The sequence below is a fragment of the Peromyscus californicus genome, unplaced genomic scaffold, assembly GCF_007827085.1.
Source record: "Peromyscus californicus insignis strain IS unplaced genomic scaffold, ASM782708v3 Scaffold_3__1_contigs__length_106647218, whole genome shotgun sequence".
NCBI lineage: Eukaryota > Metazoa > Chordata > Mammalia > Rodentia > Cricetidae > Peromyscus > Peromyscus californicus.
Window position 1 is genome coordinate 96,348,746 of NW_026294551.1, and position 27,482 is coordinate 96,376,227.

Genomic DNA, 27,482 nt, shown 5'->3' on the forward strand with positions numbered 1-27,482 from the left:
CCTTTGTTCTGGCACAGCACCGTGGGCAGGCAGTTGTTCCTTGATGTAGTGGCAGGACACTGAGTGGCTTCTGGTAGCTCCTGACAGATTTTGGTGTCGCCTTCATCTGCTTTTGTGAGAGGAGCAGCGAGTACTCCCCTCCAAACACAGGCCAAGATTTATTGCTATTTGTTTTGTTGTTTGCTCTGTCTGGAGTGAAGCCGGACTTGAAATTTAGCTCACCTCTCCTAAGCAGTTGGTGGATTTCAGCCTCCAGGTGGGCAGGTTGTCCCGGTTCTTAACATCCACCCCAGCTCTTCTGATGTCTGCTGAGCACTAGCCATGTGCCAGAGGAGGGCAAAGGGAGTCACTTAGACGCTTCAAGGCGTGGTTTCCCAGGGCGCCACAAGCTCGGGGTGGAGGCTCAGGGAAAAATCTGCACTCTCAGAGATGAGGTGGATATTGGAACTTGCAGCTGTCCTCTCAGGGATGTCCAGGCCTCGGAGACTGGCACTCCTTAATGCTCAGTGTACCTCCCTCTGGTGACCTGGCTTCCACGCGGTGCGTCTTGGGAATTGTAGTTTTCTAGTCTGAGGGTGCGGTCTCCTGTGCAGCTTGGAGGGTGGCGAACTCCACCCTCTCGCCAGGGGCTCCAGTCTTCTCTGGGTTCAGCCCCAGGCTTTCAGGATTGGTGGGGGCGGGCCCATGCACGTGGATGCACGTGGATTGGGCCTGTGTGTCGTGGGCGGGGTCGCGCATGCTCATTTGGGCGGTGGGCCTGGAGCGTATCAAGATGTCGACCACGACGGTTCCGGAGCTGAAGCAGATCAGCCGGGAGGAAGCAATGCGCTTGGGGCCCGGCTGGAGCCACTCGTGCCACGCCATGTTGTATGCCGCTAACCCCGGGCAGCTCTTCGGTCGTATTCCCATGCGATTCTCAGTGCTGGTGAGGAACTGGGTGGGCGAGCGGGTGGACACAGACTTGGGGCGCCCTGTGGACCCGGCGTCCTGATCCGGCTTACTTTGCAGATGCAGATGCGCTTCGACGGGCTGCTGGGCTTCCCTGGGGGGTTTGTGGACCGGCGCTTCTGGTCGCTGGAGGATGGCTTGAACCGGGTGCTGGGCCTGGGCCTGGGCGGCCTGCGCCTTACGGAAGCTGACTACCTGAGCTCACACCTGACTGAGGGTCCACAACGCGTGGTGGCGCATCTGTATGCACGGCAGCTGACACTGGAGCAGCTGCATGCTGTGGAGATCAGCGCTGTGCACTCACGGGACCACGGCCTGGAGGTGGGACCACCGCCTGGGGCCCGCCCCCATCCCCACTCCTGAGGTTTGGCTCTGGCACCACAGAAGGCACCGATGGGTAACAAGTGCCCCTCGGGGTCCCCACCCTGGCCACGCTGGGTAGGAAGAGAGACTTGGGATCTGGGTCCGGGGTTGTTTACATTTGCCTTGCTGCCTGCCATTGTCAATCCTGGGAGTGGGGCATGGGATCACTGGGAAGAAGGGATGGTCAGGGCCCGCTTGGGAAATTGAGGAAAGACCAAAAAGGCTAGGTTGTAGAGTTTGGGGTTGTGGATTCTCTGGCCTCAGGGGTTTGGAGTGAGAGCAGAGATCGTGGGTGCTGGCAGACAGGGTAGGGAGTGCATAGGCTTTACTGCTACTAGCCTTGCCTGGCCAGACCCTGCCTGGGTCTCCCCATCTCTTTGGCAAACTGGTGGTTGACAGGCTTTTCTGCCAGGGTCCGACCTCTCTAAGGAGAGCCCAGCCCCACCCCATGCCCTCTGTCCCACAGGTGCTGGGCCTTGTACGTGTCCCGCTGTACACACAGAAGGATCGAGTAGGAGGCTTTCCTAACTTCCTGAGCAATGCCTTCGTCAGCACTGCCAAGTACCAGCTCCTGTTTGCCCTTAAGGTACTCAACATGATGCCTTCGGAAAAGCTGGCTGAGGCCTTGGCCTCAGCCACAGAGAAACAGAAGAAGGCCCTTGAAAAGCTGCTCCCAGCCTCATCCTGAGGAGGTTCCTGTGGGGGTTCTTGCCCTCCCTTGGCTGTCTCTGCCCACAGGCCCAGGAATTCCCGAGAAGCGTGCCTTCTAGTGTGTTTGGTTTTGCACCCCTTCTGACTGCAAGGGACAAGCAGGCAGCTGTTCATCTTTACTGTCCCAAGCAGTCCCTGGGACCTAGCTACCCTCTCAGGTTGTTCAGTGGGGGTGGCCTGGGCCTGGCTTTTTAAGCTGAGAATGTTCTCAACCATCCTAAGGCTCAGACTGTCCTGGGTGAGTCTGTTCATGACGGGTGGAGGCCCAGCTACAGCCCACTTTTCCAAGGTAACAACCACTTGGTTGGTACATGGCTCCTGGACTGGTCAGAGGTTTCATTCAATGGAGGTGACCCTTGGTAGATCACTCCTTCCCTTAGCCCAGAACCTGATCCAGCTTGCCATAGGCTGTTGTTCATTTGGATTGTTGTTGAATTTCTGTTAGATTTTTCTTTGTTGGTGTGTGAACTGTGGGTTAGTTGCAGAGTGGCTGTGCCCCACATGGCTTGGTTCCCCAGGAGGGCTTTGGCTCAACTCCGTGGAATTGAGGAAGCAGGAAGACAATAAAGCCATTCCTCTGGTACTTGTGTTTGCTTCTGGGTGCCATGGCCACTTCTTTCTTTGAGGTGTGTGGAGCCTCTGAGCACTGAGGACAACCAGTCTGGCTGGTAGCTTGAGTTCAGCCCTTGTCGTGGTGGCCTAGATGGAAGCACCCCGCAGGACAGGATGTCACTGCTGGCCAACTTACAGACTGTCCAGAACCGCTGCTACGCTAGAAAATCCCCACAGCTCAAGAAAAGCTGTCTGCCAGCCCCACTTCAGGCTTAGAACAGTCACCAAGCAGGGGAGAGGTCAGAAGTGATTATAGATCCAGGGTTACATGTCATATGATCAGAAATGAGCCTCCACCAACTTGCAAGTAATTTTATTTTCCAACAAACAACATTTTCTAGGTACCCCAGACCTCACCTTAAGACCAGACACACCTCAGTGTGGCACCTGCATGTGCGGGGACACTCTTTTCACACAGTCCTGTCTAGGCCAGAGCTGCCTACCCACTTCTCCGGGTGCCAGGCCTTTCATTCCGCCTCAGGGCTGGCCCAAGCTGCCCTGGCAGGGACTGAAGTCCTGTCCTCCTGTTCACAAGCTGCTCCCTGGGCTGGCTTTCCATCCCTTGGGCTGCTGCAGCCATCTGCTCACTGCCCTGTCTTGCATGGCACATGTAACTTCAGGGTGGATCCATCACCCAACGTCAGAATCTGAAGAAAAGAAAATTTTAAAAAAGCCTGGTAAGAAGGGACAGGAAGGTTAGGTGGTCCAGGGTGCCCATGGGCATGTGGGTACTCTCACCATCCCTCCTGGCTACGGTTCCCGCCATTTCTTCCCATTCAGCGTCTGTAGCTTCTCCAGGCTCTGTGTTACAGAGCATAGTGCCTGCCCTAAGGATAGGGCCAATTAGTGTTCTGTGTCAAGTCTCAGCAGCAGCAGCAGCAGCAGCAGCAGGGAGAAGGGAAACTCAGGGCACTAGGAATAAGTGGCCCTGGGGTCAGGCTGGGGTCAGACTACCCAGGGGTCTGAGCTGACTGGGTATGGCCAGCTCTCAGCCTCAGTCCTCGGAAGAGGGTCTGGGAAATGGTGAGATTAAAGCCTTGGCTGCCTTCCTGGAGACTTACCCATCTCGTGGACACAGTCTTCCAGGGCCCCTGACAGCTCAGGGAGACTCAAGGCCTGCAGGGGAATAGGCCAGCCTTTGGAATCTGTGGTACAAAAGGGCAAGTTGGCCATAGGTATATCCTCACTCACTGCTGATGCATGAGTGACCACCCCAGGCAGGGATGTACCCAGCTACAAGGTTATAACAACTGCCACTTAAGGCACAGGCCTAAGTAGAGCTCAACCTTGGGGGCCCCAGCCACCCAACTCCACTGGAGGCCTTAAAGACAGTGTAGTCAGCCATGAACAAGCCCTCCCACTTGCCGTCTACCCCTAAGTGCGACAGTGCATCTCTTCTCACAAGTGGGCTTGTTCTGGGGACAGGGTTGCCACTCTACCAGCCATGCACCCTTGACCTAGTCCAAAGCCAGGCTACTGCTCTTCTCACCTGCTGAGAGAAAGGCTGGCCTCAGGGTAGCTTCGCTGGGGGACTGGTCCTGCCTCACTCGAGCTGACAGCTCAGCCTGACAGGCCCTGCCGGACATATGACTAAGTTTAGCGTGGAAGAGGCCTTAGCTGCCAACCTCCACCAGACAGGACAATGAAAACCACCTCAGCCCTGCGGTCAGCCCTGGAAGCCCCACACTGGTCGGTCATGCTGATCCCCAGCCTGCTTTTAGTCAAGCCTGGGTCTGTACTGTTGGGGACAGAGCCCCAGGAAAGTTAGGTGCAGGCACTAAGGTTTCCTTCCCCTTACTTCCCACCTACTTAGAGGATTAGGAAGGGACAAGGACAAGTGTGGGGGCTGACTACCTGAGTGTGTGAGCCCACTTACCGCAGCTGGTCCAGGACAAGGGCAGCATCCTTGGCCAGGGTCTGGGCCTCCTGCAGCTGGGCATGGATGTCCTTTCGGGCACTATCCTGCTCCAGGAGGCAGCTCTCTACTACAGCCCGCAATTCCTGCTCTTGGGACACCTGGCCACGGAGAGCCTCTGCCTCCTCACAGCACTGCAGGCAAAGACCAGGCTAGAGGGCCTAAGCCAGGAGGCCAAGACCCACGCTGGCTGACCCCTCCCCCCACCCCCCCAGAGGGCAGAGTCTGTTAGGATGCCTGTCTGCTTCTCTGCAGCCCATTCTAGGAACTGCTCCTTTGGCTCCATCCTACAGATTCGAGGTTCTGCATGGGCTACTTGCTCTTCCCTCCTACATTCTTGACTTTTGACTGTTCCATCTGCCCCCTCAAGTTTCCTGTCTCTGGTCCCCTGCTGACATTATCTCCTCTGCTATAAAGGTGTAACTCTATAGATGTATCCTGCCTCCTATGTCCACAGCCCACCTGGACCTCTCCACTTACTTTGTGCAGCTGGATGGCAAGCTCCTGCATCTCAGCCTCTAGCCGGTCAGCATAGGCCAGCTCCAGTGCATCACTAGGAGGGCGGGCACTACTGTGCCAGCGGGCAATGGCAGAGGTCATCTTCCTTTTAGGTCCAAACAACCTGAGGGAATGAATCAGAAGGTAAACGTCAGCTTCTGTCATGTGCATGGACCTTGGTACAAACCTGCCACCAAGGCCAGTTGCTAGGAAATACCTAACTCTGAAGGAAGGAGGTTGCAGAAGATCCTGGGGCTGAGGACAGAAACAAGAGTGTCCAAAAAGCCTCCACCATCACTGGCTCCAGGCTTGGACAACTATGTCTGTGTTCTTAAGGGAGATCTCCAGGAATCTCTCCCCTCCAAGACAGATGCACTGGCAGAGTCTGTATGGGCCACCTGGCAGCCTGGAGGTCACTGCAGGCTTTGACTGTGAGTACAGCCAGCTTAGTCTAAGCTCAGCTCTGCATAGCAGCACCCACCCAGACCCAGCATGGCAGACCCTGTTCTCCCAGTAGCAAGCATGGAATACAAGTATAGTGGTTACTGAGGGCCACTGCTCTCAGCCACACTCACTCACTCTCTGGCTGAAAAGATGGGGTAGGGGATGAGTAGTAGGTCTAAGGGGCAGCACCTTTCTCCACTCTCCTGTGTAGGAGTCAGACTACCTGAGAGACAATAACGACTAGGACACTGAAAAGCACCTGCATGCTAGAACATTGTGCACTTGGAAAGTGGGCACAAGAGTTCAGGATCACCCTTGACTACATAAAAGCGGTTTGTCTCAAAGTAACTACAGATGGGTGGAAAGTCAGCGTCATGACATGTGCCTAGGGAAAGGTGCAAGCTCTGAGGGAGGGACCTATAGGTTTCAGCTTCCAGCTAGTCCTCTGCACAGAGGCAGCCAACAACAATAAGTTCAAAACCAAACCAAACCTGCAAATCCCAGGGAAAGGGGAGGTCCTGACTTTGATGCTTACTAAATATCCATTTTCAGTAATAAAAGACAGGTAGAGTATGGTTCATTTAGAGGAAAACCAACCACAGAAGTTCCAAGAAAGCCCTGCAGCAGATCTGCTAGACAAAGGCCTTGAAATACCATTTTAAAGATAATCAAAGACCTAAAAGATGATGTGGAAACACTCAATACAAAATGGAAATACAACAGAGAAAAATGTAAAACATAGGCAAAGAAGTATGGTAACTGAAGTAAAGCCTAAATAGGCAGATGCAGCCCGAGGCAGGCAAAGGAAGGAACCAGCAAACTGGAGCACAATGGAATGAGATTGAAAACCACAAGGACAGCTTGAGACCACATGGGGGCCAGGTCTCTCCTGTGAGTACCTCAGGAAGGCAGGAAGGGCAAATAATGGTCTGAAGAGCTAGCAGCTGGAAACTTCCACAATTGATGAAAGACATGAACATCAGTGAAGCCCAATGAGCTTCACAGATGATGGATACCAGGACACACAGCCAAACTAAAGACATACAGAATACTGGAGCAAAAAAAAAAAAGCAGCCTGTTCCATGCAGGGATCCTCAGTAAAAGTACCTGGACATTCTCATTCAAAACTCTGGAAGGCTGAGGCAGCCAGAGTGCCAAAGCAAACAGCTGTCACCAAGAATCCTTTACCTGGCAAAACTGTCCTTCCAAAGTGCAGGAGAGATTCAGACATTCCCAGATAGGCAAACACTGAGGAAGCCCTGCGTCACCTGCTGCACCAGAGCCACCTCGGGGAGAGTACTTCAGGTGTGAGAGTCACCTATGAGGAGTTACAGCCAAGACACAAACTAGAGTTTTGTACATGGAATGTTTGGGACAAAAGGCATATTGCATGGTTTGGACTGTATATTAAAAGATTTTATATCCAAGCGTTTAGGAAAGAAGAAACCTGTGCTATAAAATACTAACTCTAGAAACTGTGACAGTTAGGAAAAAAACTAAAAAACCACCAAAAAGTGAACTGACAAAAACAGTCCAAAGGTCCAGCACACAGCAGGCAAGGCCATCTTGGAGCTATGTGGGCACAAAGGCCAACTTGGAAGAAAGCCTCTTGTCTAGACAGGCTGGAAGGATGGCTGAGATGATTGGGGGTGGGGGACGGCACTAGGGGACTCACGTGATGCCGATTTCCTTCAGGTCACTTTCAGTGAGGGTCAGGAAGATACGAAGGTCCACATCCTGCTCCTCAAACACTTGCAGGTACTTCAGACACCCAATCTGCTCCAGCAGTGTGGCAAGGTCCTGAGGGGAAGAGACAACTGGGAGGCCTGGGGCCAGGAAGGGAGAACTGGTCGCCTCCCAATTCTGACCCCAGGCCTGACTAGAGCCCCTACACTGCCCTCTTCAGGGTTAGCGCCTCCGCAGAGGAGAATGAGTGACAATACAGCTAAAGGCTTAAGAATTCAGGAGAGGGCTCAAAGACTCCCGGCTATTCTGCCTCCTGGTCTTAAGGTCTGTGTCCAGAGACATCTGATCCCCTCAGAAAGGCTCTACTCAGCCCCTTACCCTGCTGGACTTGGGGCCAGTTTGATTCCATGTCTGCGTGGCCATCCTTGTGCTTATCCTGATTCCACCCAGCCCTCTGCACTACTCCTTCCAAAACACCGTGTGAGGGGGTGCTTGGTGATGGTGCAAGCTTTTCATTTTTCAGACTGAATGGCTACTGACAGCCCAGGCTGCCTGCTGACCCTGCCCTGTCAGCTACTACTGAGCTCAACTGCTTAGCCTCTCAACTGGCTTTCAACACCAGAATGTCCAGTTTCCAGTTCTGCCCATGCTTGGTTGCTTAGGATGGAGAAAAAAAAAAATGTTCCAAGGTTGCTCCACTTTTCTTTCCTCAGAGAAACAGCCTTAAGACCCCAGCACAACTGGTAACATGCCTGTCCAACTGAGAGGTATACCTAAGACCTAAGGAAAGGCCTAAAGGCAGAAGCCCGCCCAGGTTACAAGCTGTTGGGGAACAGCAGAGCTAGGACTTAGGCCTATGTGTATCACACCCTGAGCTGCTGATCTCTGGCTACAGAGAGGATGCTCCACCAGGGTGGTCCACAGTGAGGGTATGGCTGCAGTTTTGCTAAGTACATACCACATGCCGTTACTTTGTCCCCAGCTCATGAGCATCCTCTTACTATCTCCCTAAGTCTGGGGAGGCCCAGAGAGCAGGACAGCAAGGGAACAGACAACCCCTGCTCCTGGAAAGAAAAGGACACCAACCCCACAGCTGGCCTGCCGCCTAGGAATCTGAGCCTTGTGGGGAGAACCCAGTACCCTCTTCTCCTTTCAAAAGTGTCTGGCCTGTCAAGAATACACAATAAATGACCCCACACCCCACCTCCACCCTGCAGTCATAGAAGTGCCACCTCTCTAAGCAAGCAGCCATCGGGTTCTCAAATGGTCTCACCTGAGGTCCTGAGTAGGAGGACTTCTCAGCTTGGGGTTCAGATCCTGGGGTGCATGCAGTCCCTGTGCTGGAAGGCCACTGACCATCACTGCCGCTGTAACGACTCTTACTCTTCAGATAGCTCTTGGTTTGTTTGCGAACCGAGCTTCTGCGGGTGTGATCAGAATCCTGCAGTGAAAGGGTGTGTTGGGGCAGCCCTTGCCTGGCTGTAAAGCTCTAGCCCCCTTAACGCAGGCAGGCAGGGGTAGGATGTGAAATCTATGCTGACATACCTGCAGCCTGGACCCCCACACTCTAGTTAGGAGTCCTCTAGGCATGGTGTAGCCACATTAAATACTCACCATCTCCTACAACACCAAGGGAGGAAGGGCGAGGGACCTTTACCTCATTGCTTTCTATGGAGGCTTCACTGCTGAGCCCCTGGGCTCTTGCCAGGCCGTCGCTGCTGCTGCTCCTCCACACGGGTCCGAGACTGGCACAGAAAGTGGGTTCCTCTGGGAACAGAAAACACCTGATGACAGGTCTCACCAGTGAAGCTGCTTGTGTTCTATTAGCACAGCTCAGCACTGCTGGTCTGGCCTGGCCGCCTGTCACAGCCCACACTGTAGGGTGGGCAGAGCTTGTATTTTTTAATTGTGTGTTCTTAAATCGCACGCACGCACGCACGCACGTACAACAGAGCTTGTCAGGAAGCAGGAGCTTGGTGAAGCACTGCCAGGTCATAGCACACGCCCCCTGCTGGGAAGATTTCCAGGAAGCCCTTGGACAGACCCTGTGAGTACAGAATGCTTCCTTGGCCTGTGGGAACCCTGCATTGGGATGCTTGCCCTCACCTGCCCATGGCCAACTCTGGCTTACCTCACAAGAACTGGGGCCTTCTCTATCTCCTCTATGGGAACCCAATAGGATGGGGGTGCATACCCCGGCTGCTGCTGCTGCTGCTCTCCACATCCCGCTCATTAATGGGGGAGGTGACATCTCGGTAGCAGAGGCCCTCAACTTCCAGGATGTTCTCCTCACTGCTGGTAAAGGTCACATATCCCCGTGGAGGAACTTGCTCTGTGTACAGAATGGGCATGTGACTCCTCAGACATGAGTGAAGGCATCACCCCTCTAAGGGCTCTTGGGGTGAGGGAGCCCCATAGCTACTACTTCTCCTTGTACGGTAACTTGGTCATGCTCCAAGAGAAATTATTTTGCACATCACAGAAAATGAGCTTGGTGTAGCCAAGGCTAGCACCCAGGGTAAGGCCAGTCCCCATTAGCACCTGCCACTGCTTTTCTAAGGGCAGAAGCAGACAGTTGTTGTGGAATATTCCTCTACACTGTGTGAAGATATTTCACTGTGATTGGTTTGATAAAAAGCTAAACAGCCAATAGCTAAGCAGGATTTTCGAGACAGAAGGCTGGGAAGAAGGGTTGAATCGTGAGGAGTTGCCAGCCAGACACAGAGGAAGCAGGAAAGCAACATGGGCAGAATAAAGGTAATAAGGTCACGAGGCAGAGTAATTAATAGAAATAGGTTAATTTATAAGAGCTAGTTAGGAACAAGCCTAAGCTATCAGCCATGTAGTGGTATTTGCTCTGCCTATGACCTTGGGCTATACAGCCCGAAGGAGGCGGTGCTTCCTGCCATTGTACATGACCTCTTAAAAGGAAAGGGAGAGGGGTCATGAGGCTCCTTCTGCTTCCTGCTTCCTGGTGTGATCAAACTGCCAGGAGGGTTCGCTCCCAGTCAGATCAGAGGACTACTTCAGCTGTCTACTCAGTTCTGTATTCATGAGTGTATTTCCTCAATTTATCCTAATAAATTTCCCTAATACTCCTTAAGCAGAGTCTTGTGTATTTCTTGCATTAAGAAGTCTCTTGTGTGGTTATTTGGGAGCCGGCAGGTGGGGCAGAAAAATCTTCCTACAGACAGTAGAAGGCTGGATCTACAGACTTCTCAACTGAAAGGTTATCTGGGCACTTTTAGTAAAAACCCCCAAACTTACATGCATATCCCCTTATGTCTTGTAACTCGGGATTTCTTTCTTTGTTTCTCTCTCTCTCTCTTTTTTTTTTTTTTTTTTTTTTTTGATGGCACTGGGGATGGAACCTGAGGCCTTATGTGCTAGACAAGTACTGTTCCAGAGCTCCAACCCCAGCCAAAGAAAGACCTGCCTGAACAGGGAGGAAGAGACTCTGACCTAGAAAGGGACAGTACAGAGTCATAGAATCCCTGAATGTAGCTGCCATAGAAAGCACAGAGATGGGATGTGGCCCCATGGTGCAGGGCATCCCTAGCATTCACAGGACCTTGGGCTTCCATTCTGCAAACAACAAACTCCAAATCCACCATGCGTGACAGACAGCACACACCTGTAATCCAACACTCAGGGGGCAGAGACAGGAGGATGGCAAGTCCAAAACCAACCCAGTCTATGGGGTGAAATCCAGAAGAGAAAGGAAAGGAAGTAGAAGCAAAGAAATGTGACCCACATGTGCAGTCCCAGCTACTTTAGATCAGAATGTGGGCAGAGCCAGGACAGTGGAACTAAAATCCTTATACATTACAGTTGCTATGCCACCTATGTAGATGGACATCCACCTAAAAGGGAATCCACAGAATGAAACCAAGTGTCAGGAGTTAGCAGTGACTCCTGGAGCCTGTCCCTGGGTTAGTTCTGAGCCTCACGCCTGTAGTACCTAATCCTATTGTAGCCTGAGGCCAGGGGCCCATGTTCAGGACAGTCCTGGGATATGATACCAAAGAGCTTTGGGAACTGTGGCTCTCACCATAGTTGGTCTGAATCTTGCCTCCAAGTCCAATAGCTGTGATCCTGGCCAGGGCACGTGGGCCCTCGTGGATGCTGAGGCCCTTCTTTCGACAGGGCCTCTGGCGCTGAGGAACAGGCCAGGACTCATCTGACGAGCTCAGATCTTCATATTTTTCTGTAAGTCAGACATGAAAATTAAGAGTTCAATGATGAGCTCTTTTGCCAACACTAAACTCTAATGGAATGTGTCTGTGTGTGCTTTTGAGACAGTGACTCACTATGTAGGCTCAGGCTGGCCTTGAACTTGCTGTAATACACACACACACACAAAAAGATAAGATCTTAAGAGAATATTAAACTGAGTATGGTAGCATTACACATTACTCAGTATTAGGGACATAGAGCAGGAAGACTGCAACAAGATCAAGGTCAGCCTGAGCCTACATAGAAGGGTTTCTCTGTGTGGCCCTGGCTGTCTTGGAACTCCCTCTATAGACCAGGCTGGCCTTGAACTCACAGAGATCCGACTGCCTCAGACTCCCGAGTGCTGGCATTAAAGGCGTGCGCCACACACCTGGCTCTATCTATTGCCCCTGCAGGGCACTTACACAGCTCTTGCAGAGGACCCAAGTTCAATTCCCAGGCCCCACATTAGCAGCTCACAAATACCTGTAATTCTAGCTCCAGGGGAACTAAGGCCCTCTTTTGGCCTCCTTGTGCACCTGTCTCAAAAACAACAGCCCTACCCCACCCCCAAAAAATAGATACTTAAGTGCTGCTGAGCCATCTCTCCAGCCAAACCAGCTTAACAGTATTAAATTCAGAAAAGAGTGTGTTGGGCTGGGCATGGTAGTACACAAGTACCCTTAATCTAAGCACCAGGGAGACAGATCCTGTCTCAAAAAGAAAACAAAGTTCACCAGGACTGTACCTGGAGCCATCACAACCATCAGGCCACCGCTCTACAATGGCGAGCTGAAACCTTCTTTAGTTCTTACTCTTTACCTAGCTTCAAGAAATGCTTCTTGTAAGCCTGTTTATAATCAAAAATTTTTATGTTGAAGGGATAAATAAACTGGTGGCTTCATAAAAATATTATTAATCACAACCTGTTAAATAAACAAGTTCATATTTCCAATCTGAATGACTTCTAAGGAAGTAAATGACATCTGTTTGCTGTTTATAAAGCCTTTCAAAACTCTGCCACCCAGCTTTGCCAGCTCAGCATGCCCACAGCCTTCACTACATTAGAGCTCTCAAAATGGGTCAAATAGTGATGTGTGTACGCATGCGCACACATTTTTGTGGACACGTGTATGCAGGCATAAGGATACCCAGAGAGGCCAGTAGGAGGCACTGGGTCTCCTGGAGTTCCAGAGGTTTCTGAGCCACCAGATGTGCATGCACTTTGGGAGCCAAGTTCCAGTCCTCTATAGTTGAGCCATTCTCAAGGCTCCCAGAAACTACAGGAAATGCAAGGAAAACAGAAACACAATCAACAGATGAGAGAACACAGTTCCTTTTCCCACACATGGAATCTTTAAAATCACTGACTAGTAGGTGACAAAGAAGGCATCTGTAGGTTCCATAAAGTGCCAAGAGTAATCACTCTCTAGGCAGATAAGTTAGAATACAACTGAACAGGGTAAAATGAGATAGTAACCAACTGAAAAAGGACTTTCAATCTAAAAATTTAAAAACTACCAAAAATATAACAAAATCTTTATTAAACAACTTTTAAGTGAAAGGGAAAATACAAGTAAAAACTACAGATTTCCTGGAGAACAACAACTATATTCTAAACTCCTGCCATATGGCCAGTAGAAGATTAAAGGTAAACAGTAACAATGAAATAAGCTGGCTAGGGAGATGGCTAGTGGGTAAAGTGGTTGCTAGTCAAGAATGAAGACCTGGGTTCAAATCCTGTCTCAAAGAATATCAGATTTTTTTTTTTTTTTGGTGGCACTCCTGAGGCTGTATCAAAAGGAAGCTGAATACCTCCTTCCCAGCCACTAGTGGTCAGAAACTCACAGAAGTGGACCATGAAAGCAAGCTTTGTACTTTCTATGAGATGCGCATGACCACGGAAGTAGCTGCTGATGCTCTGGGTGAAGAGCGAAAGGGTTATATGGTCTGAATCAGTTCTGGGAATGACAGACAAGGTTTCCCCATGAAGCAAGGTGCTTTGACCCATAGCATAGTGTGCCTGTTGCTGAATGAGGGGCGTTCCTGTTACAAACCAAGGAGAACTGGAGAAAGGAAGCTTGAGTTTATTAGGGGATGTACTGTGGAAGCCAATCTGAGCATTCAACTTGGTTATTGTTAAAAAAGACAGAGAGAGAGAGAGAGAGAGAGAGAGAGAGAGAGAGAGAGAGAGAGAAGGATATTAATGGCCTGACAGATGGCACTATGCTTTGTGAGATGGGACCCAAAGAGCTAGCAGAATCCGAAAACTTTTCAGTCCCTCTAACGATGATGTCTGCCAGTATTTTGTCAGAAAGCCCTTAAACAAAGAAGGTAGGAAGCCCAGGACCAGAGCACCTAAAATTCAGTGTCTTGTTCCTCCATATGTCTCGCAGCATCAATGCAGATGTACTGCTCTGAAGGAACAATACCCTATGAAAAATGAGGAGGCTTCACAATATGCTAAACTTTTGGTCAAGAGAATGAAAGAAGCCAAAGAAAAATGCCAGGAACAGACTGACAGATACAGACTGTCCTGAGAGCTTCTACTTCTAACCATGAGTCCAGTCAATAATAAATTAGATCCTGAAAAATAACTAAAGAAAAAGGAATATCTGAATCAATACACAGACCTTCCCACAGCCAAGGGTCCTACAGAAGGATGTGCTTTATCTTCAGTGTTCGGCACAGCTCTAGAGGCACTGGCAACTGAATGAAACCAGGCATAGAAGCATGGCAGACAGAGGTGGGCTAGTCTGCAAACTGGCAGCATGGTAGCACACCTGGAGACTCCTGGAGAAGTGGAAATGAAACTATCTTGACCAGACAAGATCAGCTGTGGAAGTCAACTGCCTTCTACATGGAAATACCAAAAAAATAGAGCACTACCATTAACCAGAAGGAAAATCATAGTAGTGAACCCATTCACAAGAACAGTCAAGAGGGCCGGGCGGTGGTGGCGCACGCCTTTAATCCCAGCACTTGGGAGGCAGAGCCAGGCGGATCTCTGTGAATTCCAGGCCTGCCTGGTCTACAGAGCGAGTCCAAGACAGGCACCAAAACTACACAGAGAAACTCTGTCTTGAAAAAACAAAACAAAACAACAAACAAACAAAAAAAGAACAGTCAAGATGATAAATATTTCAGAATAAACTTAGTTACAGACAAAATATATATTAGGAAAAATTTAAGCCCTCCCAAAAAACTGCAAAGTACACTAAAAACAAAACACAGCCTGTTTTCTTAGATGGGACAAATTGACACCATAAAAATAGGGAATTCAGATTTCCTATAGTCTCTCTGACATCCGCTAGTTGATTTTTTGAGACCAGGTCTGTGTTCCCCACCTGGTTTTGAACTTGCATTCCCCTACCTTTGCCTCTCATCCAAAATCCTGGGATTGCAGAGCAGCGGTGGCACACACCTTTAATCCCAGCACTCAGGAGGCAGAGGCAGGTGGATCTCTGTGAGTTTGAGGCCAGCCTGGTCTACAGAGTGAGATCCAGGACAGCCAAGGCTACACAGTGAGACCCTATCTCGAAAAACAAAACAAAACAAAACAAAAAGGCCTCAGGTCAAACTGTGGTTTGGGTGAATGGATACAGAGACCACCAGATTCTAACTCTAGGGAGATTCTAACCCTAATAAGAGGGAAATTCAATGTGTGATAAAGATGCTGTATCTAACCCCCACGTCAATCATGCTGAATGATGCTGGCAAAATTGTGTGACTGTTTGGAAAAGAGAATTGGTTCCAGACTTCACACCACAAAAGAGAAACAACTATCAGTGGGTCAGACATCTAAATGTAAAAAATTAAAACATACAAATGCTAGGAGGGATATGACCATCATGACCATGGGGGCCCTGAGAAAAACTGTTTATGATTCAACATCCAGAGACCATAAAGGATGCCTGATTATATAAAGGTAAAGCATACACAACACAAGTTGTCAAAACCAAGAACTAAAAGCCAGAGGAGCCTCTCTGTGGGGCATGCCTCCTCCCCTTATCCTTAGGCTACACAGCCTGTGCTGTGCGTGATCTCTGTTGGCAGGGACCGCTGTCAATGGTATAAATCTGCTTCTCTTTGGCCCTAGGCCTTGGACCTCAATAACCTCAGCTCCACAGTGGAACTGGTGAGAAGAGAAAGCCTCGGGGTGGGGCTGTTAGAGCACAACCTAAGCAAAGCAGGGGATCCAGAGAGGGGCTCTCCTTGTCTCCTAGTATCCCGAATGCTCAGGGCAGCCCTGACTCCATCAGGACACAGAGGCAAATCAGGTACCTGGGCTCCGGTAAAGGCTCTTAGGCAGTGCAGGCGAGTGAGTGTCCATCAAGGCCACTATCTTCATGTGACCATACTGCCTGGCCAGCATCCGGGCCGTGGCTCCACTGTGGTCTCTTATGTCTACTTTGACTCCCTAAGAAGGTTCAGGAAAGAAGAGTCAGAAACTCCTCACCAAATCCCCCAGCTCAGTGGACTGCCGGCCAGGAGGAATGAGAAAACAGAGTAGGTTTATGATCACTTCCTCTGGTTTGAGATACCACTGGAGTGGGGGTAGGAGTGAGGGGGGCTGGTGACTTTGTCTCCTTCACAACAAGGAAGAGGACCAGAAAGCCCGTCATGAACATCTGCAGGCATCCCCCTCTCCTCAGTATTGCTGCCAGATGCCAAAGGTTCTGGCAAGGAGAAAGAAGCTGGGACCTGCAGGCAGAGGCCCACCTTCACCCTCCACACCCCCATGTCTGTCTCCTGATAGAGAACCTGTCATTCAGCCCATCCTCCCAAACTGAACTGGACGTCTCTTATCCCCTGATTTTATGAGACTGGATGTCTTTTGTGAGACTAGGATGGCCTTGACTTCCTGATCTTGCCACCTCCCAACTGTTGGTATTACAGGTGTGTACCACACCTGTTTTGTTGAAGCAGGGTCTCACTGTATATCTAGGCTGGTCTTGAACTCACAATCTTCCTGCCTCAATCTTCCAAGTGCTAGGATAACCTGGCTGAGATTACAGCTTAGGTTAATTGAAGACCCACATTGAATATGGGTAGCAATATAGTATGAGTTGGAGCGAGCTGACAAATGTATTTATTTCTCACTAGGCTTTTTTGTTATTTGTTTGTTTGTTTGAGGCAGTGTTTCTCTGTGTAGCCCTGGCTGTCCTGGATCTCACTTTGTAGACCAGGCTGGCCTTGAATTTATTTATTTATTTATCTATTTATTTATTTGAGGCAGTATTTCTCTGTGTAGCCCTGGCTGTCCTGGATCTCACTTTGTAGACCAGGCTGGCCTTGAACTCACTGAGATCTGCCTGTCTCTGCCTTCCACATCCTGGGATTAAAGGTGTCTATCACCACAGCACAATCTGACAAACTACCTCCAGTTCCTGCCACCACATCCTCCCCTCCATGATGGACTTCCCTTTGAACTGTCTGCCCAAACAAGCCGTTCCTTCCTTTAACTGTTTTCTATGGTTTCTGCCACAGCAGTGACAGCAGTAACTAATCCACAGCCTGAAACGCTCACTGTGAAAACAGGAGTGAAAGGACAGACTTGTCCGTCTTTCTAGTAAGTTGTTGTTTGTTTGGTTTGTTTTTTTTTTTTTTGAGGCAGTGTTTCTCTGTGGGTCAGCTCTGGTGGTCCTGGAACTTTTTTGTAGACCAGGCTGGCCTTGAACTCAGAGATCCACCTGTCTCTGTCTCATGAGTGCTGGGATTAAAGGCCTGTGCCACCACCACCCAGCAAATAGTTTTTTAGCCTTACTCTGAAACTGGAGAAGCCCAATAAATTTTCTTCTTTAAAAGCCTTAGCCATACAGTCTAATACCATGGGGGTAGATTGGCCACCAAGGCTCTGAAGGATAATCAGAAGGAATTTAGAACATGAAAGGTGGCTTCAATATTCCCCCAAGAATTCAAGCTGAGAGATAATTAAGAACGTATACCATAACTAAGCAACACTCTGTGACCCAGAGGAACTGGTGGTAGGGGTCAGTGAACTAGGTGGGAGCAGGGAGGAGTGGGTGCAGTGCAGGGACAGGACACCCAAAACCCATGGAGAGAAGAAAGGCGCATCATGGGATAGTGGCTAATGTCTACAATCCTAGCACTTGGGCAGTGGAGGCAGGACTATCAGGAGGTCAAGGCCAGCTTTTCAACTAGATAGGTAGCCCTGAGGCCTGCCTAGGCTACATCAAATGCTAACTCCACAAACCAAACAACAACAAAAGTAATTACAAAGCACGCATGCTGTTTCCCCTTTGGGGCTCTTAGGAAGACTCTTGCTGTGGACACTGGGTAAAAGTTCTATGTAGACACAGGTCTCCGTTCTCTTGGGTACATACCTGGGAAAACTGAGGAATGTTATGGTGATTCTAGATTTATCTCCTGGAGGAATTACCAGACTATCTCCTGAGAAACTATGCCACTTCAAAGTCCTCTGAGGTTCGTAGTGGTCACTGTCACTAACACCTGATCCCTCCCTTTGTGCTATCCCAGTCATGCAGCTTAGCTGGCACAGGCCTATAATCCAGCTACTCAGAAGGCTTAAGCAGGAAAATCAGAAATTCATAGTCCTCTTGGGCTAAAGTGTGAGTTCAAAGCCAGTTTGGACAACTTGGTAAGATCCTGTCTCAAAAGAAAACATTTAAAAAGGGCTGAGGCCCTAACTCAGTGACAGACAACTTGCAGAGCATGTGCAAGTCAGGTCTTACTCTCCTGCACCAGGATTGAAAAGTTTCCCATAACTGCTAAAACGTGTCTTCAGCCGGACAGCGGTGGTACACGCCTTTCATCCCAACACTCCAGAAGCAGAGGCAGACAGATCTCTGTGAGTTCAAGGCCAGCCTGGTTTAAAAGTGAGTTCCAGGACAACCAAAGCTACACAGAGAAACCCTGTCTCAAAAAACTAAAAAACAAGACAAAACAAACAAGAAAACAAAGACGTGTCTTCAAAATCATTATAAATACAGAAATGTGTTTATTTTTACTCATCACTGTACATTTTTCAGTGAAAATGTACCGCCTAAAGGGCAGCGAGACGGCTTGGTGGGTGAAGGCATCTCCACCACGCCTGAGACCTGAGTTCAGTGCCCAGAGTCTACTTTATAGAAGGAGAAAACAGACTCCCACAAATGTCCTCTATTCCATAGGTACATATGTGTGTACACACATATGTGCTGACTACGTAGGTTTCCATGTAAAAGAAACCCCAGTTAGAGTTTATAGTTTCATCAATGATTACCATTTGCTGTGACTAAATTACAAGATAATAAATAGTTATTTACATGATTCAGAAAATACTGCACAATTATCTCATGGCCAGAGGCAGCTGCTTCCATCAAAGGAGTGAATCCATATACAGGCTCCCTGCAAGATGAGATCAGACAGATAGTTAGTGGAGAGAAGTGAGACAATGAACAAACTCTCCTACCAAATACAACCAAGCAAAGACCCGGACAGGCAGAGCAGCAGGTGCAGGCTCAGGCCTAGGCTCTCATGCACTTAGAACCGCTGGGGTGTTGGGATTAGGGAGGCAGTTCAGTTGGTAAAGTGCTTGCCACATAAGCATCAGGACCTGAGCTTGATCCCCAGCACCAGGTAAGAAGGTCGGTGTGGTTGGTTGTGCTTGTAATCATAGGGCTGAGAGGAAAAACAAGCAGATCCAGGCCAGGCAACTAGTTCAAACTGTGAGCCCTAAGTCCTAGTAAGAGACCCTGACTCGTTTAGAAAAGGTAGATGATCCACAAGAAATACCACCATTTCTAGCTTCTGCACACACACCTACCCCCAACACTCGCCTCAGCTGCACACAGAGAAACTAATGAGGTGAGATGGGAACAGACAAGAAGACTACATGAGCTTTACTAACTCCCTCTGGCTCATTAACAGTCCCAAGGACCAAGCTCTCCCATCTTCCTTCCCTCAAGGCCATTCCTACCTCATTCTAAATCCACACTTTAATCCCACTCAAAAAGCAGCTGTTGCCAAGCCTGGTGGAACTTGTCCTTAATCCCAGCACACAGAAGGTAAAGGCAGGTGGATCTCAGTGAGGCCAGCCTGGTCTACATAGTGAGTTCCAGGACAGCCAAGGCTACCTGAAGAGACCCTCTCTCAAAAAGCTAAGTAAGCAAACAAACATTAAATCAGCTATTGTTCACTTCTCACAGATGCTAACGTCTCCTCCCACCTACCCAAGTTTCATCTTTTGAGTTCATCAGTCCATGAATTATTATTTCTGATAAGCCCATACACTAACAATCCTGTCTTTGTTTTCTGTCACTCTAACACTGTTCTCAAAGAGCTCCTTTACTGTTCCTCATTCCCTGCTGGACTAGAAGCCAGGAGTCACACTAAACCTGGCTCTCAACCACTGTAAGACACATAATCTTCACATCTTAATATCGCTCAAGTCAGAATATATCTTAAAGTCATTTTAAGATATTGAATTTTAATCAGTAGCTTTTTTCTTCTTCCTTAGAGTCGCTCAGAATTAATTATATCTTCCAATGGGCACCAAGAGCCAGCCAGAGTTGCCATGCCAACATCAGGTGGGGGCTCAGTTGGGACTTGCTGGGAAGGGGTTCTTACGTAATATGTGTCAGACCACAGTAAAACCATCTTATGAGAAGAATGACGGAAACTGGCGAGACGTTCAGTGGGCAGAAGCACTTGCTCTATCAGCCTGACAACTGTAAAAGGAGGATAAAGTCCTGCAAGTGTCTGCAATCCCAGCACACCAACAGGAAGTGTGGGACACAGAAGGTCACAGGCCAGCTAGCCTGGGGTACTTAGCTTGTCTCCAACAAGGTGGAAAGGCAAGGACCAAGACTTGAAAGTTGTCTGACTAGTTCTAAACACGTGCCATGGCACACATGTATCTGCGCCCTGAACCATGAACAGGTGCTCACTCTCTCTCATACATGATAAAGAAAGAAAAAAGAAAGGCAAGGAGATGGGTTGGTTGGTCATGGTGGGACTGGGTATGACTCAGTGACATGATGCCTGCTTAGCAAATATGAGGTCCAGAGTTTTGTTTCCATTCACACACACACACACACTCACACACACACACACACACACACACACACACACACACACTCCTTATGATTGTTTTTAAAGCCTCATCTCCATGATGATAATAAAAAAGACAAGAAAGAAAAAGAAATTAGCATCTAATGTACATCATCCAAATACCATTTTTCAATGCTCTGACATGAGCCTTGCTAACTTCAGTTTTGAGATAAAACAAGGCTCGGGGCCCAGGGATGCACTGATGACTGACAGATCTGCACCAAGTCCCATGGACTATCCATTCCACTCCCTCATCTTACCTCTTAGACCGGGGCAGGATGACCCGGCCTCCTGCCTATGGTTAGACAGAACCCAGCCCACTCCTGAGACAACTTAGCTGCGACAAGCACCTCACGTTGGCATTGGCTCCACTGTCCAGGAGGAACTTGACCATCTGCTGGTGGCCGGCACTGGTGCAGTGGAAGAGTGCAGTCCAGCCCTGGATGTCTTTCATTTCAAGCTCTGCACCTTGCTTCAAGAGAATAGTATGTGGATTATGCCCCATGTCTCCAGGAAAGGTGAGCAGGTGGGTGGGTAGGAGGCGCCCACCAGGCCTTCAGCTGAAAGAATCTTAAGTGATTACATGTGCACACTGTGGCCCGCAGCGCTTCATGTCCTTCCTGTCAGGGCAGCCAGGGAGCCCCTGGGTTTCTGGGCCTATGCCCACTTGTAGCTCACCTGGAGCAGAAAGTAGGCGATGCTCTCGTTGCCACAGCTGGAGGCCAGCATCAGTGGAGTCTGCCCTTCCGGGGTCGGCACATTCACACTCACCCCTGCCTCGAGCAGCAGGTGGACAATGGTATCGTGTCCAATGTAGGAGGCATACATCAGCGGGGTCCAACCACCACCATTCTTCTTATTCAAATCTAACTCTCTCCTAAACAAATGCAAGATATGCTAGATATTCCCAGCATCCCACATGTGGGCTTCATCAGAGCCAGGTGCCAGGCCTGGTGGGACAAGCTGACCTTCCAGAAAGCAGTAATCACCTGCCCCGGGGCATTCCCAGGGAGGGAGAAGGCAGGCGGGCGTTTCCATCCTCTGCCTTAAACTCTTGCAATGGTTAATCTTGACTTGTCAACTTGACAGGACCTGAAATTGACTAAGAGATAAACCTCTGGGCAGGTCTGAGGAATTTTCTAGATTGGGTGGTTAATTGACGTGGGAAGAGCCACCCTAAATATAAGAAGCATCATTCCATGGGCTGTGCTTACAGACTAAATAAAAAAGAGAAAGCAGAGCACTAACATTCATCTCTCCCTGATGCAATGGGACCAGCGGCCCTACTCTTCTGTCACCATGCCTCCCCGCCATGATGGACTGTACCCTCAAACCAAGTTAAAATAAACTCTACCTCCCTAAGCTGCTTTTGTCAGTATTTGTCCTAGGAACAAGAAAGGGGACTATGTGGTATGGGGATACACACTTTTACTCGCAGCACTTGGTGGGTAAAGGCAGGTAGATCTCTGGGAGTTCAAGGCAAGCCTGGTCTACAAAGTTAGTCCCAGGCCAGACAGGGCTATATAGTGAGACTCCCATCTAAAAAAACAAAACAAACAGAAACAAAAAGAAAAGTGACTAATATAACCATCTCTATTTTAATACTTTCATCTTTCCTACCATCTTCTGGCAAGGCCAACAACTCTCCATTTTTGTACCTACACCAATATCAACCAATATCAAGTTAGGAGTTAAGTTAGGCAAGGTCTGGTCATTCCTTACAGTTACCATATCTGGGGAGTAGCTAGCTGTTGGCATACAGGTTAGGACTAGGTAGCTGGTCAAACACCCTACAGCACAAAGGACCCACCACAGACAAGACTAGCTGCCTAGATTATCAGTATAAGCGAGGCTGAGATACCCTAAACACCAGGCACCAAATCAATAACCAATATCCCAGGAGAAGAGAAAAGAATTGAGGATAACAAACACCACTGTCAGACTTCTCCTTTGCCACCTCACCCTACAGAAAAATCTGTCACCAGAGTATCCTATTTTCCTTACTGCTTTCCACTGTAAGTAATTATGGAAACGCACTTTCACTCAGGGAGGCAGAGGGGAGGGGCTCTCAGACTTGGGGATGGGAGTCCCATTCTAGAATAACACCCACCACCTACTCCATAGAAGGTACAGTTAGTGCCGCCCCCTGCCTTGCCCTTCATAGTTTCACCTCCAGTGGTAGCTGACAACAAGTGATAATCTGTTGTATGATCAGTACCTCTTGTGGGATCCATACTAAGTCAGGCAGCTACTTCCCACACACTAGCAACTCCTGCTGCCTCTGGTATATGCCATCTGGCCATTCTAGAATGGCCTGAAGCCCTCCCTGCCTGGAGAGTTACACGTGGATACTTCTGAAATCACTAGAATGACTTGGCATCCAGCACTGTCTCCACAAAGGGAGTAGTGGCAAGTGCCTCAGCAAAGCTAACACTTACCCTTCAGCCTGTTCTCTGAGACCTCCAATTTCCCTCAGCCCCAGCCTGGACTTCCATGAGCAAGCCTGCTTCTCAACTGGCCCCAAACTCCAATGACGGCACAGAGCTCTTCCTAGTCTCTTCTTTGGGCTGCTATGTTTTTTCTAACAGGACACTCAATATGTAAGAACCTGAGACTCCAAAGAATAATAGCAGGATTCTTGGTGATCCTATGAGGACATGTACTGACTACATACCTAGCTACCCATTTCTGAGGCCATTAAGTAAAGGAGTCCTAGACTGAGAGCTCTCATACTCTACTGGCCAAGGATGATGGATGACTCTGACTTGAAACCAGACACCTAGGGCTTTATGAGGATTTGCTCTGTTCATCAGGAATTGAGAAGGCACAGAGAGGTCTGGGAGACATCATCTCACCAAGGTACCAAAGGAGCACTAAAGGCAAACTAAGTATAAAGTGTGGTGGAGCACAAAGAAGTGAAGAGTCCTTCTACAGAACCTTCAGACCACATAGACTAAGACACAGGCTCTGAGACTAAACACTCTGATGCAGGTGGGTAAAGCTGGCAGGTAGGCAGTGAGGACAGAAGGCCGGCCTCTCTCCTCTGTGCCAGAGGGGACAAGAGCTGGGGGAACCACAACAAACCTGTAGTCAAAGGGTCAGAGTGCTGGCTTTCCATCCCTATTTTTGCTTCCTCTGGTTGAAGTAAACTATAAATTAGTGTTTATAACATAGACCACAAGGTTAGGTTTTAAGCATGTTTTTCCTCCTCAGAATCAAGTCCTTTTTTCTAAGAGTCCAACATGAGCCATCAACGACATCTGTGACAATCAGATGAGCCTAATCCATATGTATTAAGGGGCTTGATCTCTGCAAGACTCCAGCCTATAGGAACTGAGATGCTAATTAAAATGTGAGGTGAAGGGATGCTCCCCAAGACCTCTTACCGCTGCACACATTCCTTCACCACCTCATACTGGCCAATGGAGGCAGCTGTGTGAAGATCCAAGGGGACATCCAGCTCCTCTCGGCTGACCTGTGCACCAAGCCCATACCACATGGACAAGCTGCAGTTCAGGAGCTCCGGCTCGCTGGCTTCATCGCTGAGCTCAGACATGGCTGCAGAGGGAGGCCCAGGGGTTAGTTCTTCCTTCCTGGATGTTCCAAGGATGAAATACTCCTACTAATGGCAGACTATCATCTCATTCCTAAGAAAATAAAGCCACCAAGACTGACTTAGCTTTCTTCAAACAGCAGTGCTACCACAGGGCCACCGGTGAGCTTGCCACCAGACAGAAGATGGGAGCATCTGTTCCACACCACAGGCTCTACAATCAGGTTTTCCAGGAGCCTGATAACCTCTCCACTGATAGTAAAACAGTGCAAGTTGAGTTATTTAGCACTACTGGCTGAATTTGGGTGTGCAGCAAAATTTAGCTCTGTGTCTAGCATCTCCAGCCCCCAGTTCCTCACTAATGGACATAGATGCTGAAAAGGGGCTGCTGCTACACATACATGGAAGCTAGGTGTAGTGGCATACCCCTGTAATCTCAGCACTGGGAAGGAGGAAGAGAGGCAGGAGGATTATGAATCTAAGGGCAGCCTGGAGTACATAAGTTTAAGGCCAGCTTGGCTACAGAGATCCTCTCTCAATGAAACTAAGAGTGGGACCCAGAAAAATGGCCCAGGTGTTAAGAACATGTATTGCTCTTACGGGACCCAAGTTCAGTTCCCTGACCCTATGTCCAGTGGCTCCTGTAACTCCAGTGTCAGAGGATCCAACAGCCCCTTCTGGCTTCATTGAGGATCTGCATTCATGTGTGCACACACCACCCCTCAGATACATGCATACATATAATTTTAAGTCTTTTAAAATAAACCAGGGCTGGATATGGCTTAGCAGTTAAGAGCGTACATTGCTCTTACAGAGAACCTGAGTTCAATTCCCAGCATCCACATGAGGCAGCTTACAACTGCCTGTAATTCTAGCTCCAGGGGATCCAACACTCATATGCACGTGCCCGACACACACACACACACACACACACACACACACACACACACACAAAACAAAACAAAACAAAAAAAACCCATACACATACACACATAATTTAAAACAAAAATAAAATTTTAAAGTTAAAAAAAATGTAAGGACTAGAGATGCAGTGGTTAAACTTCATATCCACAAACAAACCACATGGAAGGCTATGCATGAAGATGTCCAACTTAATTATGACACTTGGGAGATAGAGACAGGATTGTGAGTTTAAGACCAACCTGGGATACATAGCAAGAACTTCTAAAAGAAGAAAAAAGAAAGCAGAAAGAGGAAGAGGAGGAGGGGAAGAAAAAGTAGGACAGGAAGGGGAGGAGGAAGAAAGCCCCAGTACAGACTATAGAATGTGATCCCTGATGCTCAGCAAATGTTACCTGACTGGAATCTACCTATGCAACCCTTTAAGTAGGAAAGATGGACCACAGGGGTAACAAGTGTGTGAGTCCTTTATCCTGGGGAATCCTACTCAAACCAAAGCCAAGCCATTGCCTTCCTAGTAGATTCCTAAGTCTAGGGGCCACAGAGCTAGCACAGAAAAGGGAGAGAAGAGTTCTGGGATATAGCTCAGTTGTTAGAGCACTTGCCCCACTGCATAAGGCCTTTAGTCCTGAATCTACTCCCCAGCATGGCAACAAAGGGCTGGGGGGGTAATGGGAGAAGATATAATGGCAGTTTACAGTGAATAGGACCTCCGTTTCCTGTTCTACTCTCCCCTGTGTAAATGGCCACTGTTTTGTTTTGAGACAAGTTCCCACTGTGTAGCACAGACTGGCTTGGAACTCAATTTGTAGACCAGGCTGGACTCAAACTCACAAAGACACATCTGTCTTTGCTGAGATTAAAAGCATGTGCCATCATACTCAGCTAAATGGCCACTGGTACTAATGATCCTTGGGGGCCACCTCAGTGTCCCCAAACCACCACAAGTGGCAGAGTCCCTCCAAGACCATATCATGGTGTCCTGGCAAAGTTACTACTCTCAGAGGTTGGCACTGGTCCCAACCTGACCCGAGTTGAGAGCAGCACAACAGCAAGTTGGAGAGACCTGGGGGTCAGGACCACTGCAGGGGAGGACACAGAACACCAATACCCATACTCAAGAGTTCTGGCAAACCCAGACGGAAACCTAAAGGAAGTGTGTACCCACAAAGTACTAATCCCCTGCTCCTAAACACCCTAGCACTCTTCAGTGCTGGTGACTGCCAAAACAGACAGTGTTGGGCCTGGTAGCATACGTCCACATGGAGGCAGAAGGGTCAAAATCACAACCCTGCCTAGGCAGCTCAGTGACATCAAAATATTTAAAAAGCATAAAGACAGTTGAGGATGTAGATGTATCTCAGTGATAAGAATCACATATAAATAGCATGCAAGGCCCTAAGTTTAAAAAAAAAAAAAAGGACAACACACACAAACCACCAATCTGGGGGTCAGTTTGCAAACCCCCTGATGAGTGATACGTGTGCATGTGTGCTGAGGTGAAAAACGGGACTGCTTTCTGGAACCACTAGCTTCTCACACTGCACAGCCTGAGCTCAAGTAGTACCTCAGGCTCATGGGGATACTCCTGAACCTGAACCAACAGAGCAGACACATGCTCCCCTAATGGAGAAACATTAGCAGAATCCTGGCAAGGTTCACACCTCTAATTCCAGCTCTTGGGAGGCTGAGACAGGACTACCTTGGAGTTCAAGGCCAACCTGGGATACATGAAATGCTTACTCAGAAAACAAGGAACCTGCCGGGCGAAGTGACACACTCCATTAATCCCAGCACTTGGGAGGCAGATCTCTGTCAGTTCCAGGACAGCCTGGTCTACACAGAACCCCACCCACCCAATCTCAAAAAAACAACTCCCCAAAAATCGATTCGAGTAAACCAAATGTTTCTATGTCTTCTGCACCTCACTACCAGAGCTTCAGTAGCAGCGATGATACATGTTACTCTTTTTTTAAAAAAATTATCTTCTTAAAAAAAAAAACCACACACATCCTGGTGGCAACTGGATGCCACTCCATTCCTTCAAGAGATCCGTCAAGGACTCGAGGGAGCCCCTGCAGCCCAGAAGCGTGACGCGGTTCCGGCCCTATCGGGTCCCGGCGACCGCGCGCGACCACAGGCTCCCGAGTGGCGGGACACTCTGGCAGGTACCTCGCGTGACCCCTCCGCTCAGCAACCAAGGAGCCGGGCCCGCGTCCCCAAGCCCCGCGAGCGCCAGGGCTGGGCGCGGGAGCGGACTCAGGGCGCCTCAGGCACCGCCTCTCAGAGAGCCCCGCCGGGCCCGGCCTACCTGCAAGGCCTCAGCTTCCCGCGCCACCCTCCAGACGCAGCAGCACGTTCCCTCACCGGCCGACAGCCTCACGCCCGGCCCACCCCGGAAGTGATTGTAGGAGCGCGCGGAGCACCCCGGGAAGATGGCGGACGTCCTGTTATTGGCCCGCCACAACGGCCAATGAGATGGCAGATACGAGGAGCCGAGCCTGAGGCCGGGAGGTGGGCGGAGCCCAGCGAAGAAGAGGC

At 49.3% G+C, this 27,482-nt stretch overlaps 2 protein-coding genes across 18 annotated transcripts; one reads left to right on the forward strand and one right to left on the reverse strand.

Annotated features, from left to right (window-relative positions):
• The first annotated feature begins 51 nt into the window (after positions 1-51).
• Nudt16l1 (nudix hydrolase 16 like 1) lies at positions 52-2,605 on the forward strand. Of its 4 annotated transcripts, none has more exons than XM_052759334.1 (3): positions 52-925; positions 1,009-1,269; positions 1,778-2,605. In XM_052759334.1, exons 1-3 carry the CDS (start codon positions 695-697, stop codon positions 1,997-1,999), a joined length of 714 nt encoding a protein of 237 aa, XP_052615294.1. In that variant the 5' UTR covers positions 52-694; the 3' UTR covers positions 2,000-2,605. The 4 variants fall into 4 exon arrangements, 3 of the variants coding, with proteins under 3 accessions (XP_052615294.1, XP_052615295.1, XP_052615296.1); XR_008222599.1 differs by having other exon boundaries at positions 106-925; positions 1,009-1,386; positions 1,778-1,892; XM_052759335.1 differs by having other exon boundaries at positions 106-925; positions 1,009-1,345; positions 1,778-1,892.
• Positions 2,606-2,931: 326 nt separating this feature from the next.
• On the reverse strand, positions 2,932-27,415 carry Anks3 (ankyrin repeat and sterile alpha motif domain containing 3). Of its 14 annotated transcripts, none has more exons than XM_052759304.1 (17): positions 27,309-27,415; positions 23,854-24,025; positions 21,146-21,344; positions 20,818-20,939; positions 18,682-18,763; positions 15,677-15,812; positions 11,229-11,384; positions 9,372-9,509; positions 8,835-8,944; positions 8,451-8,618; positions 7,167-7,291; positions 5,030-5,171; positions 4,511-4,701; positions 4,124-4,209; positions 3,696-3,779; positions 3,373-3,456; positions 2,932-3,281 (listed from the first exon to the last, which is right to left on the reverse strand). In XM_052759304.1, the coding sequence occupies exons 2-17, from the start codon at positions 24,021-24,023 to the stop codon at positions 3,265-3,267; spliced, it is 2,010 nt and encodes a 669-aa protein (XP_052615264.1). In that variant the 5' UTR covers positions 24,024-24,025; positions 27,309-27,415; the 3' UTR covers positions 2,932-3,264. The 14 variants fall into 14 exon arrangements, with proteins under 14 accessions (XP_052615264.1, XP_052615265.1, XP_052615267.1 ...); XM_052759305.1 differs by having other exon boundaries at positions 4,511-4,683; positions 27,253-27,362; XM_052759307.1 differs by having other exon boundaries at positions 3,373-3,461; positions 4,511-4,683; positions 27,253-27,362.
• Between the last annotated feature and the right edge of the window lie 67 nt (positions 27,416-27,482).

Coding starts and splice junctions, on each gene's coding strand:
- Nudt16l1 (XM_052759334.1), top strand. CDS start 695: ATGCACGTGGATTGGGCCTGTGTGTCGTGGGCGGGGTCGCGCATGCTC. Junction 926..1,008: donor CCATGCGATTCTCAGTGCTG/GTGAGGAACTGG, acceptor CTTACTTTGCAG/ATGCAGATGCGCTTCGACGG. Junction 1,270..1,777: donor CACGGGACCACGGCCTGGAG/GTGGGACCACCG, acceptor TCTGTCCCACAG/GTGCTGGGCCTTGTACGTGT.
- Anks3 (XM_052759304.1), bottom strand. CDS start 24,023: ATGTCTGAGCTCAGCGATGAAGCCAGCGAGCCGGAGCTCCTGAACTGC. Junction 8,619..8,834: donor CCTCCATAGAAAGCAATGAG/GTAAAGGTCCCT, acceptor CTTTCACTGCAG/GATTCTGATCACACCCGCAG. Junction 3,780..4,123: donor GCCAGCCTTTCTCTCAGCAG/GTGAGAAGAGCA, acceptor TTTGTACCACAG/ATTCCAAAGGCTGGCCTATT.